This window comes from Chionomys nivalis, chromosome 9 (genome assembly GCF_950005125.1).
Source record: "Chionomys nivalis chromosome 9, mChiNiv1.1, whole genome shotgun sequence".
In the NCBI taxonomy this organism is placed as follows: domain Eukaryota; kingdom Metazoa; phylum Chordata; class Mammalia; order Rodentia; family Cricetidae; genus Chionomys; species Chionomys nivalis.
This window is the reverse complement of record NC_080094.1, coordinates 53547202-53563206: the sequence shown is the minus strand read 5'-3', so window position 1 is coordinate 53563206 and position 16005 is coordinate 53547202. Positions and strand designations below refer to the sequence as shown.

General features: G+C 45.3%; 1 protein-coding gene across 2 annotated transcripts in view; it reads right to left on the bottom strand.

Moving 5' to 3' along the window:
- Positions 1–16005, bottom strand: part of Tgm5 (transglutaminase 5) — a 33090-nt gene that overhangs the window by 11119 nt on the left and 5966 nt on the right. Inside the window, exons 2-6 of one of the 2 annotated variants that reach the window (XM_057780763.1) lie at positions 15168–15347; positions 14393–14638; positions 12795–12913; positions 9372–9500; positions 8794–8971 (exon numbers count right to left, since the gene is read on the bottom strand). In XM_057780763.1, coding sequence (XP_057636746.1) covers positions 8794–8971; positions 9372–9500; positions 12795–12913; positions 14393–14638; positions 15168–15347 — 852 coding nt within the window. Of the gene's footprint in view, positions 1–7987; positions 7995–8793; positions 8972–9371; positions 9501–12794; positions 12914–14392; positions 14639–15167; positions 15348–16005 lie in introns of those variants that run through there. The other variant, XM_057780764.1, reaches the window with a different exon arrangement.

The window sequence follows — 16005 nt, the reverse complement described above, 5'->3', positions numbered from 1 at the left end:
CGTTGGCCAGATTACAAGTAACCTCAAAGCGAGGCTTCCATCAGATACTTCACTTGTCTTTCTTCATTCCTAGCACAGTGCCGGGAAGAGAACAGACTCATTCACTTCCTGTTAAATAAATTGCCTTCAGCTTGAGAACAAGGTTGTCTACTGACTATCAGTTCTGGCAACTCTCAATCTGACATGACATTCAGGAGACTCTTCCACTGACAAATTTGTGGGGTTTGAATCTCATGAAAGAGAGACCTATGTGGTTATTTTGTGTGCATACGCACACATGTCTTCATACTCAGACAACGGCAATTGGGCAAAGATAGAGTTTTAGTTAGGAAGGGACTTCAGAGTTCCCAAAGTATATTAGAGCACACTCCATGCCTGATACTGAGAGCTACAAACAACGCTTCTACGCAGTCAAAGTGATTACATTTAAATGTGACAATCTCTGCCACCTTTTCATTTCTGTCTGGATGCTTTCAGTTTCCAAATGATAAAAATATGACTCCCAACCGGGCGATGGTGGCACACGCCTTTAATCCCAGCACTTGGGAGGCAGAGGCAGACGGATCTCTGTGAGTTTGAGGCCAGCCTGGTCTACAAGAGCTAGTTCCAGGATAGGATCCAAAGCTACAGAGAAACTTTGTCTCGAAAAAAAAAAAAAAACCAAAAAAAAAAAATATGACTCCCAGATCCCCCTCTCATATAGTCAACTGTCCTTTATAAACACCATGATGGCAACGCTTTGGCTTTTAAGACAGCAGTATCATAAGGTCATGGTTCAACTATTCTCTTCCACAGATAATGGTAACAGAAGAAAATCATGTTTGTTTCCTTATTTATACTAGACTCTTGGGTAACATTTTGGCATTTTGTTGCGTAGCTGGGGCTTTTGTTTGTTTCATTGTTTGCTTTGTTATCACCGAGTCTGTCTCCTGACTGGTTGCCAACTCCTGGGCTCAAGTGATCCTTCTGTGTTAGCCTCTTGAGTAGCTGAGACTACAGTGTGTTTAACTCTTCATGGTATCTGTTACACGTACAGGCATGTAATCCAATTTTTATGTTAATACTATAGCCTTCTAGCCTTATATTAGAGTCATGCCCTACCAAAATGCCAACTTTTCTATTTTCTTGTTTACTTACTTGAATGTGTGGTGTATGTCTGTATGCGTGTAGGTGTAGGTTCATGTGTTACCATATGCACACCTGTACACATGTGGAGGCTAGAAAGGGTGTCAGGTGTCCTCTTCTGTCACTCTCTGCCTGTTCTGAGGTAGGGTTTCTCCCTGACCCCTGAGATCATGTTTTCTCAGCGAGACTGAAAGCTAGCAAGCCCCCAGTGACCCTCCTCTCTTAATCTTGCTCAAATCCGGGGTTCCAGCAGTACACAGGGCACATCTGGGTTCTAATGTGGGCACTGGGAAGCACGCTCTGGTCCTCAGGGCTGTACAGGAAGCATTTTTAACGTTGGCACCATTGCTCCAGCTTCCCACATAATTTTTTTTTCATATCTAAGAACTTAATTTTTAAAAAGTTTTATGTGTGTCACTGTTTACCTGCATGTATGTATTGTGGCATGCGTGTGCCTGGTACCCAAGGGGGTCAGAAGAACACTCTGGATCCCCTGGAACCGGAGTTACAAATGATTATGACCTGACATGCGGGGCTAAGAAGGAAACCCTGCAAGAGCAGCAAGTGCTCTTAAACCTGAGCCACCTCTCCAGCCCCCACTTCTATTTTTTGATAGGAAGATGAGCAATTTCAAACTAAATCATGATCATTAAGATCCATCTGCTGTTCAAGAAACACATGTGGACACTATTTATGGGAAAACAGAACATGAACTCAAGAACTCAGGGAAGAGAAGGGGGCTATACCTTGTAGAGTAGCATAGGACAGAAGAGAAACAGAGCTGAAGGGAGCTCTCTCAAGTTCTGCAGAGGAGTCCCTTCAGTATGGGAACAAAGTTCCAGAAGGCCAGAAGAAGCAACAGAATAGAGGCCTCACATTACACAGGGTGTTTAGGAGCATGCTCAGAAGGGTCATGACCAAGTAGCATGAGCTAAAACTAAAGACCTAAAGACTGTTCAGGACCCATCAAAGCAAAGCTAAAAGCAAACCTCCAAAGGCTCAAATTAATATGCAAAACCTTATTGGTGCACCACAGCAAAGACCTTTATTAGATAAAACAACGTTCAGTTGAACACTAAAATTCAATGGCCAGGGTGGATTAAAAACTATGAAGCAAACAGAAAGAAAGAGAAAACATGAACACAATGAAGGGAAATAGAAATAGAAGAAAAGGTCCACTGGCATTTCTAAAGCAGAATACAACATGGGACACAAAAACCATATTGAATAAAAGTTGAACATGGACGGGGTCTGGGAAGACAGCTCAGTGGTTACGAACACTTGCTGCTCCTGCATAGGATCTGGGTTCAGTTCCCAGCACCCGTATAGTGGCTCACAATCATCGTAACTCCAGTTCCAAGGAAGCTGACACCCTTTAGACTTCTGCAGGCACTAGGCATGCTCACGGTGCACAAACACACATGCAGGCAACACACACATAAAATAAAATCTAAAATGTTTTAAGAAAGAAATGCACATGGATCATAATACATCTCTTGTGAGAGCATTTCCCATTCCAGTGCCACATGTCAGATACATCCGTGTTTTGAGGGTAGGTACATGTCAGACACATTCGTGTGTTGTGGGTAGGTACATGTCAAACACATTCATGTTTTGTGGGTAGGTACATGTCAAACACATTTGTGTGTAGGTACATGTCAAACACATTTGTGTGTTGTGGGTAGTACTTGTCAAACACATTCGTGTGTTGTAGGTAGGTACATGTCAAACACATTGGTGTGTTGTGGGTAGGTACATGTCAAACATATCCATGTTTTGAGGGTAGGTACATGTCAAACACATCCCTGTTTTGAGGGTAGGTACTCAATGGAAGTGAGTTATTGGATAAAAGAAGAGAAGTAACAGGTCGTTTTTAGATGGAAGCAGACCAATTTTGATATTACTGAAAAGTGATGGTTGTGATCACTTGCAACCCTAAATATTTCAAGAAAGAGAGGAAGTGTAAAGTTGGAGAATGATGGAGGAAGGTCATTGGTTAAAAAAAATAAAGAAACTGCTTGGCCCTCATAGGTTAGAACATAGGTGGGTGGAGTAAACAGAATGCTGGGAGGAAGAGGAAGTGAGCTCAGACTCGATAGCTCTCCTCTCTGGGGCAGATGCGATGAAGCAAGCCGCCAGGTCAGACATGCTGAATCTTTCCTAGTAAGATTATTAGAGATGGGTTGATCGGGATATGAGAGTTAGCCAAGAAGAGGCTAGACATAATGGGCCAAGCAGTGTTTAAAAGAATACAGTTTGTGTGTCGTTATTTTGGGGCATAAGCTAACCAGGCTACCAGGAGCTGGGGCGGCAGGAACACAGCCCGCAGCTCCCACTACAGGGGAGAGTGATGGAGAGGATATGGGACTGATGTTTGGGAAAAGAGTGGAGAGATCTTTAAACCAGACTCAGCCAAACCACTGGAGCCTAAGAAACAAAGCTTAAAGCAGTATGCCAATTACGACAGCTAGTGCTGGTGTAAAGCTGTGTGCTAGACCTCTTTCCAAATAGGTGTCATATGTTAACCAAGAACCCTATGAAGGAACATTCCATACAATCTCCATGCTCGTAAATCAATGGAAAATAGTGGTAGATAAATGGTCCAGCCAGGGCATTGTGCAAGTTTGGACTGAGATCTAAGGAAAGGTTGGGGAAAAATAAAGCATCAGACCCTTGGATGAGGCTCCTTCTTGGAGACCCAGAGCTCAGCAGAAAGAATAGAAGCGAGCTGTATTAAAATTAACGATGAGATACTTCATAGAGATCCATGCACGATTAAGTTAGAGCACATCTTAAAAAGCTTTAAATAGAAGACACTACTACAAATCTTCTCAAGGTGGAAACCAGTCAATGAAAGACATACAGGCAGGGTTGCTGTGGTTGGAGAGGGGAGGACCCAGCCCAAATGTCTCCCATCAGTTCCTGACTCAACTTCTCAATAAGGCTATCAAGGCTTAGGGCTCCATTTTCTATAGGAAGGGATGAGCTCCACAGACCAGTTCCACATCAGTGCCTTTCTGCCCGTGCCACTGCTGCCCTGTCCACTCCAAGTTCATATGGGTATGGGAAAAGGAGGGGAAGGCTATTTCCAGGATGCTTGGATTTTTTTTTTTTTTTTTGGATTTTTCTCAAGCAGCTGTCTTAAGGCATAACTCAGATCCTACCGAGCACCTTTTGTCAAATGTACAGTTCACGAGTTTGTGCTATTTGGACAAGTAGTGCAAAACTCTAAGTGATTTAATTCTGGGACATTTCATCGTCACCGCAGAAAGAAAGCCTGCTGGAGCTAAGCACGGCGACATCTATGTAATCCTAGCACTTGGGAGGCTGAGGGAGAAGGAGCTCGAGGAATGCCTGGGCTACAGAGTGAGTCTCAAAAAACAATAACAGCACAAAACAAAACATATCTATCCACTAGCAGGCATAGTATGGAGACATGTAACCACTTGGCTTCTGGGGGACCCCATTGTCCCTTCTGGTCCCCTACTACAGTGCAAAGCATCCAGGCTATTTTCCAGACCCCACTCAAGGGCTGAAGGTTCCAATCTGAGCGAGAATCCAATGCCCTAGAGCTCTCTGGAGCTGGCCCTGAGCTCAGAAGGGAGAGCCAGGAACTTCTCTTTTAATTACCAAGTAACTACCTACAAACAGATGCCAAAGAAAACTCCCTGTACACTATATATATTTACCTTTGAGGAAAACAAAGCCTCCTTTTGTAAACTTTCTACAGGCAATTAAAGTCATCATGTTTGACAGTCAGAAAGACAACCCTGGGCAGAGGGCTGTAGGTGGGAGAGTATACTCTTCTTTGGTACTGTCAATCAAGCTTACACTAAGATGCTACACTAAGATTCTACCGAGGAGCCACATCCCAGCTTAAAAATGAATTTTTAGGCCTGGCGTGGTGGTGCACACTTTTAATCTCAGCACTTGAGAGGCAGAGACAGGCATATCTCCTTGAGGTCGAGGCCAGCCCGGTGTCCATAGCAAGTTCCAAGACAGCCAGCGCCACATAAAGACACCCTGTCTCAATCTAAACAAAAGAAAGTTTTGTTTTCTCATTCACGAGTTGTGTGGTCACAAGCTGCAGTGATGTCTACTTCACAGGTGGTGGGGAGAATTGGAAACATTGCAAGGTGTCCAGTGTTGAGTGGGAAGCACAAAGGCTGCTGGGCAAAGGGCAGCTGCTAGCATGCCTGCACACTGGAAGGGGAGTCGAGCTTGGACACTCCATTTCATTTGGCAGATGGAAAAGATGGAGAAAAAAAAAACCCTAAGTCTTTTGGGGGATCAACCGAGACACTCCTAGCTAAGACTGAACATTCTCTAGCTAGTCACTGTTCGTGGTGGACTTCCACGGTCCTTTCAGTAACCCTTGGCAGATAAAGAACTGGCGTTTTGGGGCAAATGGACAGAACTGGAAATAAGCTAGCTCCAGGAAGACAAATATCGTAGCTTTCTCTGAGCTCAGCACAGACACTCACATGTGCGAGTGCACACAAGCACACACATATGTAAACCCACCAGCACACAGCAGGAAAACAGAAGGCTGACTGTCTGAGAAGAGGAAGGGGCAGCAGGAAGGAAGGACAGGGGTGGTAAGGAGCATGACTATAGTTAAGTACATGGTATACTCCGCACTTCAAATATACACAGATCAGAAACTAAAAGGAACAAAATAAATAACACTGGTCAATGGAAAGGATAGATGCAATGGATTAAACATGAAGCCTTTCTGGGACTCTCATGCAATAATTTGCATAATTCCTTAGAGAATGTCTTATTATCTAATTTCTAAAATAGCATCAATGGAGTATAAGCTTAGGTCTCAGAACCACTAATTTCTGCACCACATATCTGGGTAAACTGAGTCATAAGTGACTTAGCACAGGTTACTCAGAGAGTTGATAGCAGTGTTAGTACTTATACTCATGGTTCAATTATATATATATATATATATATATATATATATATATATCATGTATAATACATATGTGAATATATATTCAATAATATCTATTTCAATTTCTGTATTCCCAGTTACTTCCAGTCAGTCACAAAACAAAATTATTAAATGGAAACTGCAGAAATAAACCTTTCTTTTTGAAGGTTTGAAATCCTGTATTGTTTTGAGCATATGATGGGTTCTCAGCTGTCCTGCCCACAGCATGAACCATCCCTCCGTACAGAGTGTCCATGCTATATACACCACCTGCCTGTCAGTCACTTCTAGGTTACCAGATCACCTGCTGCGCTACTGCAGTGCTAGGTTCAAGCAGCCCACATTTTATTTAATAATTGCCCAAAGTTCAAGAGGAAGAGTACTGGAAATTTTATGATAGTATAATATTCTAACCATCCAGAGTTATTTTAGTTATCATTATCAATGACTTCCCGTGCCTAAACTTTACCATTGGTAAATATTTATAAGAAAACACACAGTATACAAAGATGGCTTTGGGATTAGCAGAGTTTCGGGCACCTTTGGGGGTCTTGGACTGCAGAAACCCCAAGGAGTCTGCTTCCAGAGTCCGCATGCTTCTCTGTTACTCTCCTTTGCCAAGGTTTTAACACAGTGCCTGGCACAAAGGAAATACCTGTTATCACTATAACAACCATGGAATAATAATGGTATAATTGTTTAAGATGTGAGTGGTAGCTGTGTCGGCATAATTAGATTGGCTCAACCTTTATCTTTCACTTTGGTGAGGAACAAAAGTGACTAGGTCTTTTCCATCTTTGTAGCCAAGAGAATAGATGGAAGACAGCACCTAGCACAGGACTCCACTGTGTGTTGTTGAGGGAACAGTCTCTTCAGACTGCATATGTACTAATGTATGACAAGGTGGCCCTTTGGGGGAAAGCTAATTCGGCTATAGCTGGAGAGGGCCACATTTGATCATTGCCTAACTCTGTATTTCAAGGTCACCGAAGGGCCACGATTCTTACAAACATTTTAATTGCCCTGCTGTCATTGCTTAATCTCCATCCGCTGTCTCCACCTCTTCCATCACCGACTCCAGACAGCCACTCCCAGAGCCAGCTCTCACCCTCTGCACGCGAACTCAGTTTTTCCACACTGGAAGGCTCCCCCTTTATCTCACACAAGATCCGTTCTGCCCTTCCATCTTGTGTGTGTGTTGGGGGTGGCGGACTCACTCGATCTGTAGTCCAGGGCGGCCTAGAACTCCTTATACAGCCCAGGCTGAACTTGAATACACAATGATCCTCCTGCCTCATCCTAAGTGCTGGGATTGGAGTTTTAAGTTACCCTGTCCAGTTTTCTGCCTTGTCTTGCATCTGCCTTCTGGATGATTCAGATCCCCCACGTCACCCTAATTTCCTCATCTTTTAGCACCAAAGCTGTTGAATTATTTATGTCTTATCACTGGGCCATCAAAGCATCCAACTGAAGATCAGGATCTGAAGCAGCAGAAGAGGCAGGCACTAAGAAAGGGCTTCAGCAGCCGCCCACCCTAAAGATACTGTCACGCTCTGTCAGCGTTGACAAAGATCTCCTCATGCCCTTGGACTGAGGCCTGGTGCTGCATTCATTGGCCTCTCTGGCCTTAGCATGCATGCCTGTCCCAGGGAATGTCTACACAGAAGGCCCAAACCTTCAGTAAACACCAAGTTACTGGCAACTCTGGTCTCCCTGCATCCTACTGGAGTCCTGTGAGTAAAAGTCTGACCTGGCCTAGCTCTCTAGCTGACAGAAATGATGACTAACTGACTGAGACCAACTCAGAGACATGGGCATGCATAGCAAGAGGCTGAGAGTGGGCAGAGCGAGGGTGGGGATAAGAACAAGAGAGTGGCCATGGGCAAGGCGGAGGCCTCCGCTCACCACCCTCACCAGCACCTCCAATCTCTCTCTCTCTTTTCTTTCTTTCTTTTCTTTTTCCTTTTGTCCTTTTGAGAAAGGTTTCTCTGATTAACAGCCCTAGCTCTGGCTGCCCTAGGACCTGCTTTGTAGACCACGATGGCCTCGAAGTCACAGAGATCCGCCTGCCTCTGCCTCCCGAGTGTTGGGATTAAAGGCGTGCGCCACCACCGCCCGGCCCAGATGTTAACTTCTTCTAAAATTTCCTCCCCTTCTATCTCTACTTTTCCCTCTTGCCACACACAAGACAATCTTCCTTCTTTACCTTATTCTTCTAGGTTTCTCTTCTGTCACTGTGATCTCCAGTTCCTTTCTAAAAAATGGCCTTCTATTTCTTTTCCATTCCCTAACTCCCTTTTCCAAATCAGATCCCCTAATTTCCTCTGAGTGTATGGCAACACCAAAATTGAGGTCATTCTACTTGGGTTGCCTTATTACTCCAGCCCTAAAGGTCAGGGGCTCATTTTTGTCTGTGTGCATGTCTTCATTAAGCCAGAAATGACCCAATTTGGTTTTTGTGCTATATAATCATTTAGTGTTTCATCTCAAGCCTCTCATTCTTGTGGAAACGTGTTGTTAGGCTGCATGAGGTCAGAGGGCAGGGCAAGTTTTGATGTGTGTGATTTCTACTTTAGAACCAGTGTCTGGTATAAGCTCAGACTGGTGAGGTCAGTGACGAGATCTTTCTACAGGAAACAACTGTCTTCCAAACGTCCCTTGGTGGGAACTGTGAGAGCTCTGACACAGCTGCTCTAGCGTCCGCTAGGGCCTGGGTCGTCTCTTACCTGTGCACATGACGGCGGCAAAGACCCAGCACTGCCCGTAGCGCACCGGTTGGCAGCCCATGGCATGCCACTGCTTGAGGATGGCCACGCTGCCTGTCCACTCTGCAGGGTTGACACCGTCCACGTAATTCTCACTCCAGTTACCGTTGAGCACCCCATTGTCATCATTGCTGTTTATCTGAAGAGAAGCCATGTACGGAAGCATTAGAAACACGTGTCCCTCCCCGGGACGTGATGTGGGGGGTGCTGACAGGAAGGACCACCAGGCTGAGACATATCAATCCACCATTCCATTTCAATGCTCTGCAAAGCAGGAGCTTGTCTCTGAGCAGAGTAAGAACACATTGGAAATCCAGAAGCAACGAGATCATTCTCAAACTCATTGACGTTCAGCTTTCCCCCCAAAACAAAACATGTAATTTGGGTTAATAGAGGCAATGGCCCACACCAGCTATTTCAGGGTTTAGTTGAGATAACTCATTTCCCATAACCTGCCGTCAGTCTCATTCAAAACGGTTTTGTTCTCAGAGAGTCCCTGCTTCTGAACTCCTCATTCTCCTATTGCAGGGACACCTTACCATGGCGCACACAACTCTGCTAGTGTAGACGGGGCTTCCCCGCAGGGCACAGTCTGTGGATGGGTCAATCTGGAAGTTCAGACTCTTCTCGAGCAGCTCCAGGCAGATGTCTATGACATTCTCTTCAAACTGCAGGGGATAAGGGAAAGGTGTGTGTGGACAAATAAAGAAATATACAGCCTATACCACTCGGCTCCCCAGCAGAGTGTGCGTGTGGAACACAATCCATTTGCAAGGTAGCTGTCAATCGAAGCAGCCTCCCAGGAAGGCGCATGGTTTCAAAGCTATGGTATCACAACCCACTTGGCACATTTGTCCTGCAAGCTGAATGTCTCAATATTCATTTGAAGTGACTGTTGCTACTGAGGTTTTTTTCCCCCCAATGAATTTGCCTCACTTTTGGAAAGTCTATTTCTGCCTCTTTCTCTTCCATCTCCACAATCCTGGGGCCTCTAAGATGTTCTTAGTAAAGCCACGTTCCCTTTCCCTCCACAATTACATAATGACCCAACTTATCATTGGCAGCATGAAACTCAAAGCTGTGGGACTCTGGACTGACCAATCACATGTGAGCTCTGGAACCCTTTCCCCCACCGTGGTTGTGTCCCCTCTGGTTGTCATACAGTGGATTTGAGGCCTGTCTTTCCTGCCTGAGTGTACGATCTGTCAATCCAGTTCTCTTTATAAGACTCGACCCTGGGTTGGAGCTTGGGACATAGAGACTCCACATATCTCTGTCAAATGAATATAATGAACCCACTTATTCTCATGGAACAATTGTCAATAAGTAGAATTAGACTTCCCTGGCCTACTTGATTTAGGGAAGTCACTTTCTAGTTTACAATGTTCAAAGGGCCCTATAGCTTAAAGAATCAAGGCCAAAATCTCCTTGAGATGCCCTTCAAATCCCTCTCAGATCTGGCTCTGTTGTATAGCTGTTTCTTCTGAGATTAAAACCTTAACCTTCCATCACAAAAGGAAGCTTGATATCACACAGGATGTTAAATGGGAAGAGAAACATTAGACCCCAAAGAGAAGCTTAGAAAGTAAACCACTCAAATGTTTCAGGAAGTCCCTGAAACTGAGCAGATTCATTGGTCCCTCCCTCCCCAAGCCTATATCAGAAATAGGGACTACCCATAGACACTCTTCTACCAGCTGAACTGCCTAGAAAGAGACAGATTAGTCAATGGTCCCTCCCTCCCCAAGCCTATATCAGAAATAGGGACTACCCATAGATACTCTTCTACCAGCTGAACTGCCTAGAAAGAGACAGATTAGTCAAACTGCCTGGAAGAGGTTCAGACCAACAAAGCTACCTGGAAAGACTCTAACCTGTCCAGCTACCTGCAGGTTGTGCAGCAAGCTCCAGTTTCCAGCTTTTGTGAGCTGTCACCCATACTGGTGTGGACTTTTGGTAATACTGTGGTCTTTTAGTCATGTCTGCTTCTATAAGTAATCAATCACTCATAAGTAACCCCTTGGTCTACTGAGTTAGACTCTGGTGGTATCTACACTTTGGTTCCCCGTCTGAGACAAGACAAAGGCTTGTTCTCATCTCCCCATCAACACTGTCATACAACAGGACCCTTCTGCTTCTCCAGCCTCTCACCTTGACAGACTCCCATCCATGGTGTTTTGCTCCAGCTACGCTGAATTCCCTGTAGTCTCTGCAATAATGGAAACTTCCTGGCCCGTCTATCTTTGCGCATGCCTGCCCTTGGCCTTCACTAACGCAGCTCAAACACAGCACCTTATCTCCTAGGAGGCATTGGGATTTCTTGCCAAACCATGAGCCTTCCTCCGGGTTCCCAGAACTCTCTGCCCTGTCTCTCAGGCTCACAATCCAGCTGTATGATAAGCACTGTTTATGTGTCCCGCGGGGACAGTGCTCCCTTTCTCTCCGTATCTCTAACACTCAGCTCTGCCCGGTACTGAACAGAGAGTCATATGATATGTGCTTACTGGAGTACCAGAAAGGGAGGGAGCCAGAGCCCCCAGAACAGCAACACCCACTTCTGCTTCTCACTGATGACAACACCTCTAAATACTCACACTGAGTGAGAAGCTGGAACCAGTTGAGACTGCTCTATTTTCTCTGGGCTGCAGCTACCTTGGCCGTGAGTGAGCCTAAAAGGTCATGTGCATTTGGAGTTCTATTTGGATAAGACCTGGTAAGGAGATTTTATCCAAGTGATCCAGGGCTCCCTAAGGACTCCCATATTGTCCTGGATGTCGCCTCTTCTGAGTGGCCAAAGGCTGATCTTCTCCCTCCCCCAGTGCTCCTAACACTGAGTTCATCTTAGAGAAGCTTCTCTCCCAACAGCACTCCTAATCTTGAACTTCCAGGAGCACCCTCTGGGGCTAAACTTTGACCAAGAGGAAGGTTTTCAGATAGACAAAGGTTTTCATGCATTGCAATGAGTTTAGATGTTTTACATACAAGGCCATTAGGCGACGAGTAGAAAACAAGGGGAATCAAGCTGGTAGCAGTGCTTACAGTTTAACCTTCCTGTTCTGGGCGTCCATTTTCTGAATTTTTCTTTTTGCAAAGGTTTTGTAATCCTTTTTATTTATTTATTTATTTGGTTTGGCTGTTTTTCAGCCAGGATCTCCTGTAGCCTAGTGTATGTAGCCAAGGATGACCCTGCACTTTTGATCCTCCTGCCTCTACCTTTTGAGTTCTGGGATTATAGGGGTATCCAAAATGCTCTGTTTATGTGGCGCTGGGGATCCAACCCAGAGCTTTGTACATGTCAAGTAAATATTCTACCAACTGAGATGCAATCTCAGCTCTATTTCCCGGAAGGTTTTTCTTTGTAGTCCAGGCTGACTTCAAACTTCAAATCCTCTTGCCTCAGCTTCTCAATCACTGGTACTCCAGGCATGCGCCATCACACACATCTTTGCAAAGCTTTTTTCAGACAACTATATATTGCTTATAAAGAAAAAGCCTATTGTCAAAACAAACAAGCAAATGAAAATGCATTGGCATGGAGTCAGGGAAGATACATCGTTGTTTCTAGGAGAGCTGTCCAGGGGCACATACGTTCTGTGTATGTGTCAGTGTGACAGATCTGATGTCAAGGTTCAGCACCAGGGGTTGTCAGGATGAAGTGAGAGAGTAAGGTGAGACCTCACTGCAAACCCAGCTTAAAGCGCAAAATGTCAGGTGCAAATATTTCCATTGTGACTGTGTGCCCCCTCCCATCCTCAGTCAAATCTGTGGCTGGGCTGCCTTTAGCTGCTCTTTCCCTTAAATCCCATTCAAGTCAGATGTGACCAGCAGAGAACACTCCCTCCTCCTTCCCATGGCTGCTTCCCTAGCAACCTAAGATGCTTCGCACAAGCTCTTTAGGTAGCACCAGCAGTTTGGGCTTCCCTTTCCATATGAGTTTGGGGCTCGTATGGTCTGGGACTCACCTGCCCATAGTTCCAGGGACATGGGCGGATCCAACTCTTGCTCCCTTGGTAGATGAAGCCATAATCGTTCATAACATACTCCTGTCTCTGGGGCTCACTCTCCAAGTAGACTGCATCCCCTGGGAGTCAAAGGAAACAAAACAGAAGTCACCCTGGCCATTCCTAGCCCCACAGTTGTATAGAATCTAAGATCTGGAGAGAGTACCTAGATTCCTTCTGAAGGGCACTGAGTCTTGGGACACCACACTCTCAAAACCGCTCAATATGAACATGACGTAAAAGAATATACATTTACCTATGGTGAGTATATGTTATTATAAAGTTACCCAGGTGCTTGTGCCCATGTTAAAGTCGAGGAAATGAGCTCAGAGTGGAAGCTGCTTTGCAAGCCAAGTTTAATTACAGTTCTAAAATTTGCACACAGAGTCGAGCAGCTCCCTAGTTGGAGCTTTCTGCTTCACCCAACTAGTCCAGTTTCAAAAGAGCAAATCAGAGTGTGAGGTTGGCAGTGACCTTATCATCCTCGCTCTTGGGATCTCAGCTAAGGCTTTCCAGTGGTGCACAAAGTTCCAGACTGTAAACTGCTCATCTGAGCACTGTGTTTGTGGTAGAGATGACCAAGGAGCCGTTTGAGAGGACTGGCTTACAGCTTCAGGGTGTCCCCAGCATGGATTTCGGTACAGTGTTAACATAAGGTGGCAAACTCTATGGATGTTCATGGACCTCTACATGGGACATGAAAGTTCAAACACATTGTTAAGTGATGAGTAAAGCATGAACTAACGTCTGTTAATAACAGATTGTATATGGTTAGAGGAATCTGAAGCTTTTCCTATAGTGACTGCTCATGCAGGTCTCATCCAGTAGCTAAGTCTATATGGAACTCACTATGTGGTCCAGTCTGGCCTCAAACTAACAGTGATCCTCTTGCTTCCGCCTCCCAACTACTGGCACAGGTGTGTATTTCAGAAAGAAATGTAAATTGGAGACCGGTGTGTAAAATCACACTCTGATATATGCCACAGAATCAACAACATGTAGCTATATACAAATGGGTGCATATTCAAGAATAAGATAACTCTGTAAGAGAACACAGAGCAGTAGTAAGGTTTCCACTGAGAAAATGGAACTCAGCGATTGGCAGCTCTTATGCCGTCTCGGTGATCGGCAGCTCTCATGCTGTCCAGCACTTTTCCCTCCCTGCCCCTTCTTCTCTTCTCCCTCTGCCCCTCACTTTTTCACTTTTATCGTTTGCTTCTTTCCTCAAAGACTGAAAACTGTGCATCTATTACTTTTTAAATGAAAAAGTCCAGACTAACTTAAAAGCAGATCATGAAGGTAGATGTTAATGATGATTAAACTTAATGGTAGTTTTCTATTTAAGTTCAGACATAATTTCAAAATCCCAAATAAGTAAATAAACACCAAGGTCTCTCTACCTTGGTTGTTGGAGGTCAGGTACTAATTTCAAGGGGTTCAAGGACTTGTGGTGACCAGGGAGCAGGGATTGGAAACCTTTGAGCCGGGACCTCTGACAGAAGTAAAGGATCCTGAGTGACTGACAGAAGTAAAGAATCCTGAGTGGGTGCCCGCCTCACCTGGGCACCAGGGATTGAAGAGCAGGATGAGCTCCCCGAGCTGGTAGGCCGTGACAGGACCCTGGTAGGAGTCAATGCGAATTTTCAGGAGGTATCGCCCCACGGCTGCCATGGGAGGAGCGCACAGGCTCACGTCCAGGGAGGTGGCTCTATTGGCCTCCAGGGAAGCAATCCAGGGGCTTGGGCCACCGCTGCCTGTGAGGCTAAACACCGCCCGTGTCCCTTTGGCCAGGTCTGGCAAGGGTCCTAGGAGAGAATAAGTAAGGCTCCTTAGGTGGTCTTTCATTCCTCTAAGATTCTGCTCAGTGAACATGCATGCACACACATGCTCCACTTCACACATACATGTATACATGTACCACGCATACATACACACATGTTCCACTCTACATCACACATACATACACATGTGCCATGCAATACATGCATACACACATATGTACCATACATCCACATGCAATGCTCCATATCACAATACATACATACACACATACCACACAATATACACATGCTCTATTTCACATACACATACACACACATATAGCGCACACATTGCTCCCCTTCATCCTTCACATATACATATACACACATGCTCCACATTACACACACACACATACTTTCCTTCACATGTACATACATATATACATACTTGTACCACACATATACTGCTCCACTTCACATGTACATACACACACACACATGCTCCACTTTACACATTACCACACACATCATACCCTATACCCACACACACACATACTGTGGGCCAGTTCCTCACCAGTCTCAGTCACAAAGGTGATATTGTCCATGCCTGGTTGGAAGCCCCGGTTCTTAAAGTACAGGGTGATGCTGAAGGCCTGGCCACGGCGGACAATAAGGCGGTCAACACTGATCTCCTCCGTGCGGTGGCGCACGTTGTTCCGGGAGCTCTGGAGGTCTGTGAGGGCCACCTCTAGCCCTGTAAAGGGGCAGCCTGAGACAGACAAAAACCAGGGCTGTAAAGCCTAGTCCAGTTTTGTTCATCACTTTCCAGCTGTGTAAACTCAAGGAAGTAGTTTGGCGATTGCACTTGAGTTTCCGTGCTGGTTGAATGGAGTCTGTAACACCGTAAATCTGATTTAAGGATTAGATGAGATACCACGCACCCACATTCCTCTTTCCTTCCTCCCCTACTTCCTCTCCCCTCTATCACCTCCTTCCCTGTGCACTTCTGGAGATACATGGTTTTTCTGACTGTCTTCTTGTACAGATCTCTCCAGGTTGGAGGCCCCCTTCAGCCTAGCCTGCCTTCAGATACATCCTGATTTATTTGAGTTATTTCTGTTTTTGTTTTGTTTTCTTAGTCTCTTGAGACAGGGTTTCTCCGTATAGCCTGGCTGTCCTAAAACTCACTCTGTAGACTAGTGTGGCCTTGAACTCACAGAGATCCTGTCTCTGTCTCCCGAGTGCTGGGGTTAAAGGCATGCACCGCCACTGCCTGGCTGATTATTCCTTTCTAAGTGCCTATAATTTTCTACTCTCCTTGTCTCATCCTTCGTGACTGTCTACAGTCTATGGTACTTGGTACGCAGAACACTCATTTACTGACATATGGCCCTCCCTATGCAGCGTTAACT